This window comes from Homalodisca vitripennis, chromosome 2 (assembly GCF_021130785.1).
Source record: "Homalodisca vitripennis isolate AUS2020 chromosome 2, UT_GWSS_2.1, whole genome shotgun sequence".
NCBI classification, from domain to species: domain Eukaryota; kingdom Metazoa; phylum Arthropoda; class Insecta; order Hemiptera; family Cicadellidae; genus Homalodisca; species Homalodisca vitripennis.
This window is the reverse complement of record NC_060208.1, coordinates 111,678,761-111,696,335: the sequence shown is the minus strand read 5'-3', so window position 1 is coordinate 111,696,335 and position 17,575 is coordinate 111,678,761. Positions and strand designations below refer to the sequence as shown.

The 17,575-nt window shown below is 32.7% G+C and overlaps 1 protein-coding gene across 2 annotated transcripts in view; it reads left to right on the top strand.

Annotated features, from left to right (window-relative positions):
• LOC124354606 (microspherule protein 1-like) overlaps positions 1 to 17,575 on the top strand; it is a 60,132-nt gene that overhangs the window by 23,302 nt on the left and 19,255 nt on the right. The window contains exons 3-7 of one of the 2 annotated variants that reach the window (XM_046805203.1): positions 2,476 to 2,603; positions 7,227 to 7,366; positions 10,266 to 10,462; positions 13,609 to 13,827; positions 15,964 to 16,102. In XM_046805203.1, the coding sequence (XP_046661159.1) occupies positions 2,491 to 2,603; positions 7,227 to 7,366; positions 10,266 to 10,462; positions 13,609 to 13,827; positions 15,964 to 16,102 (808 nt within the window). In that variant the 5' untranslated portion in view covers positions 2,476 to 2,490. Of the gene's footprint in view, positions 1 to 2,475; positions 2,604 to 7,226; positions 7,373 to 10,265; positions 10,463 to 13,608; positions 13,828 to 15,963; positions 16,103 to 17,575 lie in introns of both variants that reach the window. The other variant, XM_046805202.1, reaches the window with a different exon arrangement.

Sequence of the window (17,575 nt, the reverse complement as noted above, 5' to 3'; positions counted from 1 at the left end):
AAGGGAGTGAATGATAACCAGCTTTTGTGACCTCTCAAATTATTTGACAAAATCTGTATAGATGTTGGTAGATCTGTTTCATCCATCAACCAACATAATAAAGGCAAATACCACAAGGTCAATCCATATCAAGTGGTCCAAAGGTGGTTGCTTCAAGATGTTTATTTTATTTCATATTTTTACCATAGAAAGTACAATTCATTGGAAGTACAAAAATTAAATTATTTAAGTTTTCAAACCTTATTCAGCCAATGGCGACCATTTTTGCATTGTTTGAACGCTTATTTCCAGAGATTTCAGAGCTCTGCTAAATTAAATATCTCAGCTTCTATTTATCCTAGAACATTAAAATAAAAACCAATCTCTTCAGAAAGACCTGAACATTAATAAGGATCTATGAGTATGCACCTAAGACTAAATATAGATGTTCAAAATTTAACCCAACAAGATTACAAAATTGGGTTTTCAAACATATTTTTATAAAAAATTAGTAAAAATTTCATTTTGTAGACTCAACTGATTTCAAAGTTATAACAGATTGAAAAGAACTAAAATAAGTTTTATACCGCTAATGACATAGCAGCATATATACTTATTTTTTCAGTAGGGATTCTTTTTAAATTTTTAAATAAATGTGCTATCACAAGTTATTAAACTTACCTTATTAATTAATTTTAATATTAATGAAAGTAATTCATTAACATTGAGAAGCTGTGAGATTTCATCACACAATACTTGTGTAATATGGTAGGTACGCCCTATTGCTGTGGTTAACTCTTGACCGTGGGTCACTGTTGACCACGGAGAAATGATGACAGTGACAAAGCCAAGAGAAGAGTTTTTAGAATTACTCGTAAGTAAAGTGAATGAGGTAAAAGCCCACCGCTATGTTTAAAAAATCTAGTCAGCCTTATTTAAAGACAAAGAGTAATCTGACCTAAAAAGAAATGTGTTGTCTCTGACTCAGAAAATTTTACTCTTATAGTATAAGATGAGACCCACAGTTTTAATTGGATTACCAAACAAGCTACTGTACACCCTTTTGTGTATTACTACATGAATGAATTGGTAAAAAACCATAGCCTTTGTGTCATATTTAATCATTTGCAGCACAACACTGCAGTAGTTCATACATTTCAGAAATACCTTATTGAAGACGTACAAAATAATGTACCGTCCTTCAAAAAGATAATATATTTTACTGATTGATCCAGCAGCCAATATAAAAACAAGAAAATGTTTTTAAATCTCTGCTACCATGAAAATGGCTTTAGAATACCAGCCTAGTGGCATTTTTATGCTACTGTGCACGGGAAAAATGCCTGCGATGGTTTAGGCGGGACTACAAAGAGGAAAGTGGCTGAAAAGAGTCTGCAATCTCTAACTATAGACATGTTTAACTTTTGTTCTAAAAACCTAAAAGGTATTCAATACTTTTATGTAGAAAGTGAAGAAGTAGCAAAAAATGAATCAGAACTACAAGTTCGATTCAAAGAATGTCTACCAATTTCCGGAACACGATCCTTTCACAGATTTGTACCTGTAGCAGACAACAGAGTACAGTGCTTTAAAACATCAAAATGCTTGAAATTTATCAAGATGCTAACATCAAAGAATTTTTCATTTGGAGGAAGAAGATATTATTGCCTGTACATATGACAAACAATGGTGGATTGGAAAGATAAAATCTGTAAACCTGGAGCACAATGATTATTATGTTCATTTTTTTTAACTGTCTGGACCAAGAACTTCATTTAAATTAAGCAAGAGAGATGAAGCATGAGTCCCCTTAAGAAACGTATTGAGGAAGCTCACCATTCATTAGAGTTAACCATAGCAACAGGACTACAATATTACACAAGCATTGTGCGATGAAATTTCATAGCTTCTCAATGCTAAATAATTATACACATGAAGATAAGTTTATTTTGTGGTACCACATTTATTTAAAAAGTTAAAAAGAATTCCTACTGAAAAAATAAGTATATATGCTGCTATGTCTTTAGCGATATAAAACATTTTAGTACTTTTACATCTGTTGTAACTTTGAAACAAGTTGAGCCCACAAAATGAAATTTTTACAGGTTAATACTCTTACTTAGTACTAAATCTGAGCCAAATTTCAAATTTTTATTTTCATGCCCAACAGAGATTTTGGTAAAAGCTTCAAACTTTTACAATTTTGAAAATTAGATGATAAAAAAAATTTGATTTAAAACCCTATACAATATAGCACAGAGCTCTGAAATGCCTGGAAATAAGTATTCAAACAGTGGAACTTTCAAGAATAAAAATATCAAAAATAAAAAAAATCTTGACGCAACCAAATAATTTATTTCTGGACCATGTGATATGGATTGACCCACAAACTATTTGTCAATAAGGAATACATTTTGTTCACTTAAGTACTGTTGTACTTATAGATAGGAGTGTAATAAAGGCAATTTTATTGATTCATGATTTATTAATTTACAGATTGTTTAGAGTAACATGGACTTTGGAGAACCTGTGATCCAAGGAAATTTATCGCAATTGATCATGGATAGATACCAGAGAAATTCATTAGACTCTTCTCAGATGTTCGACAATATAAAGCGGAGAAGGTAAGTGAAATTGTGGAGTCTAGCTAGATTTCTGTTACTGTCTGTAATAACCAATAACCAGCTTGTGATGAAGACAAATAATCCAAATAGTGCATGAGTATATTTGGCAGCATGGGACATAATTGCTAACCCACAAAAGAGGAAACAGATAAAAATTTAGCAGGAGGAGTCCACCCTTGGATGTCACTTTTGAAGATGAAAGCAAACTACGAAGTGTTATGCTAGATTCAAACCAAGCCAGAGGACCACATTTATATGAGCTGTGCAAAAACTGAACTCTGCTGTCAATACGGTGAGAAGGCTGAATGAAACAAATAAGCTTGACAGATGTAGCCCTGCATAACATTTACTGCTGAAAACTCACCTTAGATTTGTGATTGCAATATGGGTGCCACCTCTATTGCAAACCTAAACAAAGTTCTCATTGTACAGAAGGCAGCAATAAGATCCTCAGTTGAACTATATGATCGAGAAATTCGCAGAGAATAATTTAAACAGCTAAAAATTAAAACTGTCATTGCTATCTACATACAGTAAAAAAATGCTACTGTTTAATAAAAATAATTGTTCTGGAGCAACTAGAAACCACAGCTATAACATCAGGAAAACTCCAAGAATCCCTTTTCCACGATACAGAATAGTTCTCTTTAAAAGGAACCAACTTACATCGGGATCAAATTTTATAATCTGCTGCAGTATGACTTCTGATCACTAAGAGGAAATGTCCTCAAACAAAGACTTGACACCTTTCTAATATATCAACCAATGTAATCTGATCAGGAATTCTACACACTTACAACAGAATAATCTGACAAACTTATTTTCTAATACCTCACGTATTGTATTTTAATGTCTTATATGATTGACACTATTACTTTTCTTTATGAAAATGTAAATAAAGATTGATGGATTGATTTTAATTTGTTAAATATTTAGCCTTCTGTTATTTAAATTTTTATTTAAGTTAGAAAATTTATAATCTTATGTTGTTGCTATATTACGAGAAACATTTGGAAAGTAAGTTTCATAATAAATACAAAAATGCATGCAACTTTTACAGATTTTTTATTACATTTTACTTTTAATTTCCAACATTTTAAAGGACACTATTAAGCTATTTTTCAACATAGTTACTATTAAAATTTAAGCATTTATCTTTTTTAAGTACAAGCTTTTCGTTACCTATTGAGTAAAATTCTGCTGCATATGCACGTAAGCGATTGCAGCGATTTTCATGGCTATCAGGTGTGACCCTATTCCGTAGTTTGTCTTTTTTGTTTAAAATTTGCATGAAAAACCCATAATTAATCACCCATGACTATGTGGCTAAGAAACTTGTCAGTTTCTTCATAGTCCTATTCTCTTTGTTTTGTATTCCATCAGTTAAGGGTACCCATCAGACATAAAGTTTCTCATTCACAATTTCATACACTAGAGTTCTTAATGTTCGGTGAAAAATGCTTTGAAAGATCTATGGTTGTGAACCTACGATTATTCCTGACCTTATGATAGATTTGTTCGACAAGGTCATTGGTAATCAAAGACAGCATTTTTTTAGCTGTAACATTAGTTCATTCTTCTCAAAACAATTGACACCATTTTGAACTCTAATAGAGCTCATAATATCTCCTCTATACACAAAATATAATTCTCAATGAATTTTCATTGGTTGCGTTTTCTTTGTGAAAAAAATCTAATGATGCTATTTATTACACAGTCGGCTGAAGAGTTGATTGTGATGGCCATTTTGAATACCTGTTTAGAGCATTTATGGCATAGGGAACTCTACTATGACACTGAATGTTGCTAGACATTCAGGTCGTTCTCCTATCCTCACCTCTTCGGTGATCAGATGCCTCGGCAACTAACTTCCCGAATGACCCTCATAAAGTAAAGTAAACTGACTGTGAAAGTTGAGTTTACTTTAATGACTCTCATACATCTTGATCTTGTAAACAAAAGTCATTCTTAGAAACTGTGTAAACTGTTGAGCTTTGGATAAAAATAGAAATTTATCTTTTTTCATTCCAGTGGATCGTAGCTTCAAACTGCCTTTAAAATCCAATCTCTTTGAGTATCTTGAATACAGGCTCGTGCCATTAAATATACTAGAAGTATCATTTTGTAGTTCAGCTCTGCCGCTGGGTCTAGACTGCAACTATGCCAATCCAACCATGCCAATCCCTACTATGCCAATGACAACCATGCCAATCCCCACTATGCCTGCAAAGAAATATTCATGAAGAAGGTGGGAATGAGGCAAATTTGCATAAAAAAAAGAAGGTAAAAGAGTGTAATAACTGATAAATGTTTTATTATTGAAGATCTAAATAATCAATTATGTATATTTTAAATTTATATCTATTTATCTATTTTTAAATAAAACTATTTTTTAAATTCAATGGTGTCAACTACTTTCAATTCAGATTAAAATATTTTTATGTGCAAAAGTTTGATCTTTTCATCAACATTTTTTATCATGTAAAAGCTGACATTGAGCCGATAGAAACATTTTTGAATCGTATTTGAAATCATAGATAATTCATAATCATAGATAATAATCATATACTTAATTATTTAAATACATACGAGGTATGGCTATTAAATAACGGGACTGACGCTGCAGTGGAACGAGTGTGCATGCACCAACCAACAATGACCAACAGCTGTGTAGTTTGAGACTTCCTCTTCAGAATGCAGTTATCTCGTTTCTGTAAACAACATCGTTGTGTCATAACCTTCATTTATGTAAGTGTTGTTATTTTGTTTTGCCGGAAAAAATGGTTAGCGTAATAATAGAGCAACGAATTGTTATTAAATTTCACGTTAAACTTAGAAAAAACCGCTACCGAAACCTATAATTTACTAAAAGAAGTGTATGTCAGTGAATGTTTATCACGGACTCGTGTTTTTTAATGGTTTAAGCGTTTTCAAGATGGTCGACAAGACGTGGAAGATGATTCGCGGCCAGGTTGTCCTTCAACATCAAAAACGGAAGACAATGTCGAAAAAGTTGCTAATTTGATTCGGTCTGACCGACGATTAAGCATTCGTGCAGTTGCTGAATCTGTAGGCATTGATAAAGAATGTTTATGGCAAATTTTACATGACAATTTGAACATGCGAAAAGTATGTGTAAAAATGGTACAAAAAATTCTTACGATTGATTAACAAGCAGCTCGTAAAAATGTTTGTACTGACACTTTGAATGCCATTGAAAATGACCCAAATTTATTGGAAAGAATAATAACATGTGATGAATCGTGGTTTTTTTACTTATGATCCGGAAACGAAGCGCCAATCCATGCATTGGAAGACCTCAACTTCACCGAGAGCCAAAAAAGCAAGAATGAGCAAGTCAAAATTTAAAGCAATGATGATTGTTTTTTTTCGACATTCGTGGGATTGTGTACCTTCACTGGGTTCCTGAAGGTCAAACAATTAATCAACATTATTATCTTGAGGTACTTAATAAACTACGTGAAAGAGTAAGAAAAAAAGACCCGAAATGTGGAAGGGCAAATCATGGATTTTGCACCAAGACAATGCGCCAGCTCATTCCACGTTATCTGTCAAGCGGTTCCTGACCAAGTACAGCATCCCAGTGTTAGAACATCCACCTTACTCGCCAGACCTAGCACCATGCGACTTTTATCTTTTCCCTAAGGTGAAATCTGCATTGAAAGGTATGAGATTTGAATCCGTAGAAGCTGTTCAAGAAAAAGCGGCAAGACTCCTGAAAAAGTTGACAGAAGATGACTTTCAGCATTGTTTCCAACAATGGAAAATTCGCATGGAGCGTTGCAGGGATAGAGAAGGGGTGTATATTGAAGGTGATAATAAGTAATTATGTTTAAAATGAAAATAAATTTTTTTTACAATATCAGTCCCGTTATTTAATAGCCATACCTCGTACATACATACATACACATATATATATTTTTCTACATATATATGTATTAAAAAACAAACAATTGCATTTGAAAAAAGCAAGTGAGTTTTCATTTAGATTTAGTTTTCCTTATAAGCTTAATAGTTTTTAAAATACTACCATATTATAAAGAATGTAATAATATTTACAACAGTGTATAATTTGTAGGAGTTTTGTTTGAATAGAGTTGTTAAAATAATAAACATGCAAGAATGTTCTGCCATGGCAGAACGGCTCAAGCAATTCAGTCCGGTAGCGCCAGAAGTGCATCGCAGTAAATCAACTGGAGAAGGTTAATTGTCTATAAATAAAGTGTAAAAAATTATTGATCAAATGCAGATGCAAATAAAATGATAATGGTCTTTAAACTTTTTAAACAGTTATTGGTAAGTCATATTTATGAGGCGCTTATAAAGTTTAGTTTAGATTTCTATATACAAGCTTTTATTATATCATTAGCTTTCTTTATACTACCTAATTTTTAAGCAAGTTCCTATCTCATTATGGTTAAGTAAAATAGAACTTCTTTTATTAGCCAACTTATTAACTTTTATTGGTTAGAATTCTAATGTTTTCTTAAACTTTATCCATAATAATAACATATTGTATGACATCCTTGATTATCAACTCACTATTAAAATTTATTGAGGATCTGATTCTCTCTTATTAATGTCTTTGTTTCAAACAAACAGCAGTTCCCGGTCGATTAAGCGGCGCAAGTTCGATGATGAGTTAGTGGAGTCGAGCTTAAATGTTGGTAGCACTGCCAGTCTCAGCGGTAAGGTGCCCCGGACCCGCACCCCCTCCATGTCTGTGGCATCCACCTCCTCAGGTGACTGTGAGTGTTGGTAGTACTGCTTCATCAGTCTTTGTGCATGTCAACCTTGAAACTAGCAATAACTCAGATGGTCTCGTATAAAATATAAGATTGGAGGAAATCTTAAGCTGCGTGTTTACTTTCTCTTTTATCATAAAGTAAAATGAATACAAAACAAAATAAACAACATAGCTGTACAAAAATGCTCTTTAGACTAGGGATTGAGTTATTTACAGTTTTAGATTTAATAGGACGTTAAAATGTCAAACACAGCTATGGTAATGTTGCTTTTGATTGCTTTAGTTTGCCTCTGTTTATTACTCACTGTTGTAATTGTCATTTAATTACTCTCTTTCCTTCGCAGGGACCTGAAACGACAGGAGTTATCGATGTAATATATGTTACTATTTTATTGGTTTCTACCTATATTGGTGTTTAAACCTTATAAAGTACTAAGAAAGATAATGGTTTAAACAATCGTCTTTTTAAAATTAAACTTGGATTTTAATTTAATTTGTCTTGAGTCTTGTTCAGATTTAAAGAAATTCTGAATTTCATATAAACTATATAAACTTCAGAATCATCCAGAAAATTATTAATACAAATGATCTCTAGTCATAGCATTAGAAAATTGGCATTTATAGCATTAGAAGTCACTATTTGGAAATAATTCCTCTGCTGTGTATTAATAATTTAGGAAGATCTTATAGAAATTATGATGTAATTTCTGGCTTTAATTTTTTCCAGACCATGCTTAGTAGAGATAGTAAGTAGTTGCACATGGCAAAATATTTGTTTCAATTTTTAAATGCAGCAGTTTATTTATAAATGTTCTCACATGTTATATGATATCTCTTAAGGGTTCAGGAGAGCAGCCAAACAAACTTTAAGTATGCAATAAATGGTGTAACAACATTTTATCACAATAATTGCCATAATTTTGAATAGATTCAGATTAAACTTGATAATAATTATTGGTACAGCTAAGTTTATACAGGGTTTGAATACGTTTGCTACCCAGTCTCAACCAATCAAGATGGCGGCCATTTGCATTTGTGCAAAATTTTGATCTGGACTATTTCCTAATAAAAACTTAAAACTACGTGTTTTTTTTTTTGACAACTTAAATACTTTAACCCTTTGAGGTCTCAATAAAAATTGCTTCGACTGTCCTCAGGTCGTATTTAATTTCTGTTAGTTTACAGTTCTTTGACAATACACAAATGCAAGTTTTAAATCCCTTTTTCTGCAACTTTTGTATTTTTTTCTTTTTATATATCAATGTAAATAACCTAAAAAGAATGTTTACATTATTTTATAGTATTTTTTTATAACTTTAAGTAACATTTAAAAAATATAAAAAAGAAGTATAAAAATATAAAAACATAATTTTTATTTTTTTATACATATGTAATAAACCAAAATTACATGAATACAGGTGAAAAGGCACTAGGATCTCATCAGATACATGTTATTCATTATATAATACTATATATATATATATATATATATATTATAATTTTGCCTTAGTCCAGCCCTAGGCCTACATTGGGCAACATGTCTAGCTCTTCCTCTTAGTCTACTAGTTTGTAGCCTAGGCCTAACTCTATTATTTGCATCTCCTTGTCCTACTTCTATCACATTATCCACGAATTGATCAAATTCTTCCCCATCATTACCTAGTTTCCAATCTAAACACATCACTTTCGTCGTCTAGGTTACCGGCGACTAGGTTACCGTCATTTACCACAATGTTTTCAGAAGAATTTTCACTATGATTCAACTAACAATCACTATCACGGTCTTCTTCAATAATCTGTTTTTCATTTTGGATACTAATTTCACTAAAAATACTATCACAATCATCTAATTCATCTAATATTTCGTCATCGTCAGTAAAACTTGTACTTGGACCAGCCATATTTGTAAACACGGCGCAAGTGCAGACGTCAGTTGTCTTCTATTTTCACTTTCAATGCCTCCTAAATCGTGAATAAAGATCGTCGTAGCATTCACGTAACCAAAATAGAAGTACAAAGTACCGAATAACTCAAATACCAAACAGCAATAGGTTAGAAATGGACAAACAAGCAGTGACATTATCCGGTCGACCTATTGTCGACATGCGAGCGTTCCGCGAAACTGCCGCGCGGTCGACTTATAGTCGACGACGACCGACCGCAAAGGGTTAAACAACTTTTGCATATATTTTTTTGTATCTCTTAAAGTTTAAAGGCAACAGCTGTTTCAAAGTTTAGAAAATAAATATATATGTCTTTGTTATTAGATGTTATAGAGCAAAACAAGGCATGTTTAAGAATCCTTTGAAATGCTGTTGTTTACAATATTATTAGTTCCTATGATTTGTTTGATATTTCTTTATAATTTGAGATAGGAGCCATGCAAAACTTTAACAAGAGAATTTTAAGCAAGAGGTATATAGTGAAAGTGTAAGTACATGTGTATCACCATAAGAGAATTATATTTGCAAACATAATTCATAACTAACTATAACAAAACCAAGGTTTTCAGAAACTTCTTTATGTGCTTACAACTGTAAGGTTTATGCTTATCTATCTTATAAGATTGCAAGGTAAAGAAGTTTATAAATTTTTTGAAGATGTTAGTATGTTAACATCCAACCACCTAAGAGAGTTCATAAGATCAGTATTGTTTAAAATAATTTTAATAATGCACCTTCTGTTTATTAACACAAGATGGCAACCACATATTAATCTAATTCTCTTCTTCTTGTTTTGGAAAGACTAAATTTACATAATTCTAAACAATGAGATACAAAAAACAACAGATAAAGTAACAGAAATATAATTGATAAGAAATAAATTAGAGCTCAGTATAGTAATTACCCCATTAAAATTTCTGGCTGGTGGCAAACCTGATTTGTCTCGCATAGATGTCAGCAGTGCCAGCACCATGTCGGCGCACATGGCGGCCCCTGCACCGGGACCGGCAGGTGACAAGTCACGCCGATCCAGCAAACCAGGAAACAGGCGCAGTCGTAAGGTGAAGCAGCCACATGGCGCTGCCACCAAGGACCTGGGTCGGTGGAAGCCCACTGATGACTTGGCACTAGTCATCGGTGTTCAACAGGTAAGCGGCCTGTGTCCTGGTCGATTGAGTAGGATGTGTAGTCCAATATCAGACCATACTAGATTTCACGATACATAAGAGAGAAATATTTTTCATTACAACTTGTGCGGGATTAGATTGGAGAACTTTAAGTATTTGACTTGAGATGTTATAACAAAATAGTGTGCTTAACCCTTTTAGGACCAGTACTAAAAAAAGGTTACTATATCCCAAAATTACACTCTATCATTTTTTGGGAACATACCCCAATATTTCATATATTAACAAGAGTGTTTCTTATTTTTGAAAGCAAGTTTTTATCCACTACCGGCTTGCTAAACCTGACGTAGAGATATACGGTTTAGAGATGAACATACAAAAATGTAAAGTAATGAAAGTAGAGAGAAGGGATGGAAATAACAAAGACGTGTTAGTTGAAGGAAAAAGACTTGAAAAGGTGAAGGAATTCTGTTATTTAGGAAGTATCATAACAGATAGGGGCACAATAAGAGAAGAGATAGGAAACAGAATATGGAAGAGTGGAAAGTTTTTCAATATGGTAAAGAAGATTGTGTGGAGTTGGAACATTGGGAAAGAATCAAAAGTATTGATGTATAAATCTTATTTCCAACCAATTTTATTATATGGAGCAGAGACGTGGACGTGGACTAAAAATGATTTAAGCAGATTGCAAGCTGCAGAAATGAGATTTTTAAGAGGGATAGAGAAGACTACAAGAAGAGATAGAATAAGGAACGAAATAACTAGAGAAAGATTGAAGGTAGTTTCACTGCAAGAGACAATGGAAGGAAGAAGAATACAGTGGATGGGGCATGTGAAGAGGATGGGAGATAATAGAATGCCTAGAATAGCACTGGAGAAGGAGGAAGGAGGAAGAAGACCAAGAGGAAGACCGAGAGGAAGATGGGAGGACCAAGTGTGGAAAGACATAGAGAGAAGGGGACTACAGAAAATACAGGTGGATGAAGAGGAGACCTGGAACGATAGACTAAAGTGGAGGAGGCTGTGTACGACGACCCGTGAGAACGGAAACGTCTGACGATGATGATGATGATGATGATGATGATGAACAAGAGTGTTTCTTAGAGCTGTAAAATAATTACTTTAAAATAAGTTCTAGTTTGAAGGTAATCTAGGAATTTTATACTGTGGAAATTATTTTTATTTTGACCTTGATATTGTTCGGTTTAAGTGACCATTAAAAAAATCAACAAACACATATATATGTTTAATACATAAGTAGTGCAGACGATTAGAAAATAATGTAAAAAAAATTAACAAAAAGAAAAATAAAATTTTTGGGTTTATTTAGATGTCTAAGGTGGAATAAAGAAATAAATGACTCTTCAAAATATTCTCTATATTACTTATTTGCATTGTGCACAAAAGTGTAGGAAGTTAGTGAAACTTTTTTTCAGTGCCAGCATAATTACTATCTTTTTTAATGTATGTTTATAAATGACGAAACAACATTTGTGTAGTTCTTATAATGGTGAGTTTGACTACTACTCTGTAAAACATACTCAAAAACAACAGTGAAATACTAGAAATATCAAATCATAAAATATTGTCTACAATATATCAGTGGAAAAGTACACCTTATCATGATATCCCTAGTTATCCCCACACTGTTATACGAGAACTATCCAGAAAGTAGGTTATGTTTTGATGTAAACAAAAAAATACAAGACAGAAATTGTATTATATTCATTTGAAAATGACGCTAAAAAACTATATTTCAACATAGTCACCATACAGATTTACGCATTTATAATAGTGGTAAACTAGTTTTGAAATTCCAGCGTGATATAATTCTGCTGCCTGAGACTTCTACCATACAGTCACACCGTTCCACAGTTCCAATTAACAATTATCCCGTGTAACAATTTCATGCAACAAATTCCTTTTGAAATTTGAGGAAAGTGAGAGTTCTGTTATTGTGAATTGGTGGTCTTCTTTAATCTTCTCATCGACTTTAGATACAACTTCATTGGTCAAAATGTTTGACCGTCTACTTAATTCCTTGTCATACACAATAGTTTGGCCATTTTTAAACTTAATGCACCACTGATACACTCCACCTTCAGTAATACATCGTTCCCATAAACTTCACAGAGTTAGCGATAAATCTCAATTGGTTTATTGTGCTTAGCCAACAAAAATTGTATTACCGACCGCACTTCTCAACTCGAGATTTTCAAGTGCGTCACACATTTTAAACTGCTATTGAAATACAACAAGGAGCGACAGTAACCTCTCACTAGCAAGGCTGGATAGCCACTGAACGGAGAAACTCCCTGACCTCAAAATGGCAGAGATAGTCTCGCCCCTGTCGGCTAAATAGCAAAACGTAATCTACTTTCTGGATAGCCTTTGTATGTTACTTTGATGTAATAATGGCTGGTCCTAAAAAAGTTAATGTTTATGCAAATTCAAAGTATTTTGTTTTTAAAATCTGTCCAAATTACCGGTAGTTTGACTGTAATATAATAGTCATAAAAGCCATCAAGATATTTTTTCAGCAGCACTAGTTATTAATAAGGTTTAGAATTGTAGGTGTTTTTATGACTTTTTGACCAACATTGAAGACTGGAGAAATTGATCATTTCTGTGGCCTATATTTTACTATGAGAAAACTATAGAATAGCAGTGTTCTCATAATTCGCCATACCGAAAGAGACAAAATAAGATAGAAATCAAAGTGGTCGGAAAATTTTTCATTGATGATAACTTTGTTGGTTATTCAAATATGAATATCTAATAAAATCATCAGGGCTCTTAAACGATGCACACATATCATGCACAGATTTTACAAGACATTTGAGGGTTTTGTTTGTTGTAAGACTAATGCTGAATTCCAAAAAGTCTCTCTTATTATCTTCAAATTCAGAGAAGATGGAATCTCTGAATGAATTTTTTGATGCTTGTCTTAAAACTAGATTACAAAAGTGATAACTATGTTGTAGAGGATAAATTTTATGTCAAAAATGAAGACAAAGCCATGTTCTCAACTTGTATAAATGAATAATGTTCTCACTTTAGATTGAATAATCTTTTTATAAATAAGTGGAACTTAACTTTTTCTCAGTCCTAGTATTTACAATTAAATGAAGTACTTAAATTGTTTAATGACTTTGATTAAACAGACTAATGATCTGCGCATGGTACACCGAGGGGTGAAGTTCTCCTGCCGCTTCACCATTCAGGAGGTGCAGCAGCGTTGGTACGCTCTGTTGTATGATCCCGTCATATCTCGTCTGGCCGTTGCATCCATGCGCAACCTCCATCCAGAGGTCATAGCTAGTGTCGAGAGCAAGGCGCTCTACAGCAAGCAAGAGGAGGAATTGCTCGCTACCATCAAACCTGTGAGTGTTCTTATCTGTAGCTCTACAGTGTTCTAATGTGCAATCTTGTTATCTCTCACCTGGCAGTGTTGTTCATAAGCAACCTCCATCCAGAGGTCATAGCTAGTGTTGATTGATGGGTAGTCTACAGCAAGCAAGAGGAGGCATTGCTCACTACCATCAAATCTGTGTGTTCTTATCTGTAACCCATTGAGATAGACACGTGATGGTCATGTGATGATGAATCGGAACTGATTGCAGAGCCACGTGCTAGTTACATAGCCCCATTTGATTTTGTTGTTTAATTTAGTTATCTAGGTGTAAAAAGATAAGTCTTTTGTAAGTTTTTAGATACAACCATCAACAACTAACCAAATAAAATAACTTGTTAGATGTACCCCAGAATGCAGGAATATTTCATAGATTTTTTAAAATCTAATCTTTTTAAGAAAGAAAACCAATCTATGACAAAGTTCCCCAATACTGATACTCAGTTTATAAAGGTGTCATATCTATGCTAGTTACAGATTTGCAAAATATGGAATGTGTCACTCAATAGGTGAGACACTTACTGCTGGTCACTATGGATAAGGGACCAAGCTATGTTTGTATACATATGGGACAAAGAACTGTCAGGAAAATTGACAGTGATAGTAACAAAAATAAAGGATATTGCTACTGTATCATCCACCGAGAAGCATTGACTGTTAAAGGTGAGTTGGGAAAACTATGCACTGTACCATCAGATTTCGTGAAAGTTATTAATTTCATAAAGAGTAGGATTGGGTAGGATGAACGGTAAAGATTGTCCTCCTTGGTGTGTGAAGATATAGGTGGAAAGTTTAAGATAACTCCAACATAAGGAGGTGAGATGGTTACATCAAGGGAACATTTTGACTCACCTCTTGAAACTGAGGTTAGTAGTTTTTATGTTTCTAAGTGAAAAAATACGTAAAGAACTTGTTTGGTGAAGAAAAATTGTTGCAGAAATTGGCTTTTATAGCTCACATTTTTGCAGACTCAATACACTGAACATGGGATTCATGGACCAAACACAACAGCCTTCACAGCCAAGAGCATAATTAACTCCTTTAAGAGAAAGTTGATCTTGTTTATTTACAAATATAGGAGGAAAAATTATCTTCATTTCCTACGCAGACATATATATTTCGAAAATTAAATAACTCTAATATAGTTGTGGTTGCTGGTATCATAATTCACTTGGAAGCCTTTCAAGAAAGGTTTGATAAGTATTTCTCTGAAGGTTATTCCAAATTTGACTTGATCAGAAATCCTTTTACAGGAGTCTAATCAAATGAGATGGAATTAAAAGAAAGTTTAATCGATCCAACAGAATACAGTTCCATGACAGATAATTTCAAGGAGAAATATTTAATTAACTTCTGGATTGGATATAAAACCAAGCACTCATCCATCTTAAGGCAAGCTCTGCTAATTTTTATGCCATTTTGTATAAGTTACTTGTATAAGAAAACCTTTTCTTAGCATGTGTACACCAAAAATAAACATAGAAACAGGATAAGTGTTGTGCAGAACTTAAGAGTGAATTTAAGTTCCATTACTCTTGGTATTCATATTTTAATCACATACAGCAATCAAAAGTTTCACACTAAGAGTTTATTTTTTGTGTTGATGTATTTTGATTAGTTTGTGCTAATGGTTTGTTTTAAAATCTATGAGTAATAAAATAAAACTGTAATTTGCAATAATAGTTTTGTTGTATAAAACATTTATACATATATCCTTATATGTTAAAAAAGAATAAAAATGAACAAGAAAAGTTTGAAACATTTATATATTTATTGTTGTCAAAACAAGGTAATGGGCACTTTTCCAATGATAAATATATCTTTATATGGTCCAAACGTTTCTTTTTATTGAATGCCTGAAGACTGTCTTGATTCTGAAGTTTATAAGGTGCTATAATGATTCTGAATATAATTCAAATAATGAAGACATGATAAAAGCTTTGAAGAACATAGTTTGCCAACCTTCTAGCATATCTTCCTTCTTAATTTCATGCTGAAAGTTTGCCCACAATGTCATCTGTGGTATCCACTTGTGGTACAACAGTAGATATCTAGAAAGTGGCATACTTCTAAGTCTTGTGTAAGTAAAATCTTGTGTATTTTTCAGAATGCTGCACCGACTCTAGAGACGTTCCAGGAACTGCTTCAGAGCAATCCGCATGTATTCTTCTCTGCTCGGACGCCCAAGGCATTAATGAACCATTGGCACCTCATGAAACATTACTACCTTTTACCCGACCAGACTGGTAAGCACTCTTTGGGACCAACATAGTTTCTGATTTCAATGATTTTTAAAAAAACTTTACAATGAAAATCCAAATGTACAATAAATTACAAGTCATAAAAACTATTATAACCTATTAGGGCAATAAATCATGAAAATAATTCAGTGAAACATATTTTCTAAAAACACTTATTCGTCAACAGTTTGACTAGCATATTTTTCCACAACAAAGAATTTCGTCATACAGTATTGTGTTGGTTTCATGTGCAAATTGGTATGTCAATCTATATTAATAGTTTATCTTAAAAGAATAATCAAACATATACATACACTCATGAATATCATATAGTTATACATGTGAATTGTTTATGAATTGCACAATGACAATGCTTTATTATAGAAGTATTTGTAAAAAAGTGTAGTCATCATGGCATTTTAAATCTAAGATTGTAAAAAAATTAATAAAACACCTTGTTTTTAAAGGACAATAAGGAAAATTGTTATGTTTTCTATAATTATTTGCAAAAATCACATATGGATGGGCAGACAGAAAACTACAGATTTTTATGGATGAGATAATATATTCTATGTAGTTCTTACATATGTACTTTTTATGATGCCCTGCATCTATTCTTGAAATTTTTGTTATCCATTTTAAAACACCCTAATAAAAGTACTTCCTCTGCCAGGACTTGAACCCTGGTCTCTCACTTGCTGCTGAGATTATGAAGTTCCATCTACTTAGATTTTGCTAAATGCGTATTTAAAGTGGTTTACAGTATTTTTGTCAATATTATTTGCAAGGAGGTGAAATTAGGTAGTATTTTATAATGCAGTTTTCGCAAGATTTGTATTATGTTTAAATAGAAAAAAATCTATTTATACAGAGATGGAATAAACTGTAACCCTAATAATAATAAATCTTGTATAGCAAACATTGTAAAATTATTTTTGTCACATTTAAAATACAGGGTGTGCCTGAAAATGAAAGTCACAGGTTCAAATCTCGAAAATTTCAAATAGTAACACTTTTGAAAATATCTCAAGTCTTGTCCAAATAACAGGGATTTTTTTAGAAACTTTTTGAGTTTTTCTTTTTTACTTTTTTTATTTGCGAGTGTCAATTTAAACAAATTGGAACTAGCATTAGGCAAGCTTATAAACAGTGTGATGTATAACCATTTTGCAAGTTTTTTAAAGCACCAAAATTTTCTAATTTGAAAAACTTTGGAGCCCTCTGCTTAAAAATGTTTAAATAAGTTGATAGGTTGTGTAGCCCATCAAATTAAACCTCCTGTAAGATTTATGTAAGATATGCTGGGTTGAACTATCATAAGTTCTAAGCATTTTCAGTATGTTTGCAAGAATTTAAAAAGTTTTTTTATACTGACCACCTAATGGAAATAGTACATATATTGTATCATTTTTTTTCAGGAAAGATCACAAAATAAGATAATGATATTGATAAGATATTGATATATATCAATTTTTGTAC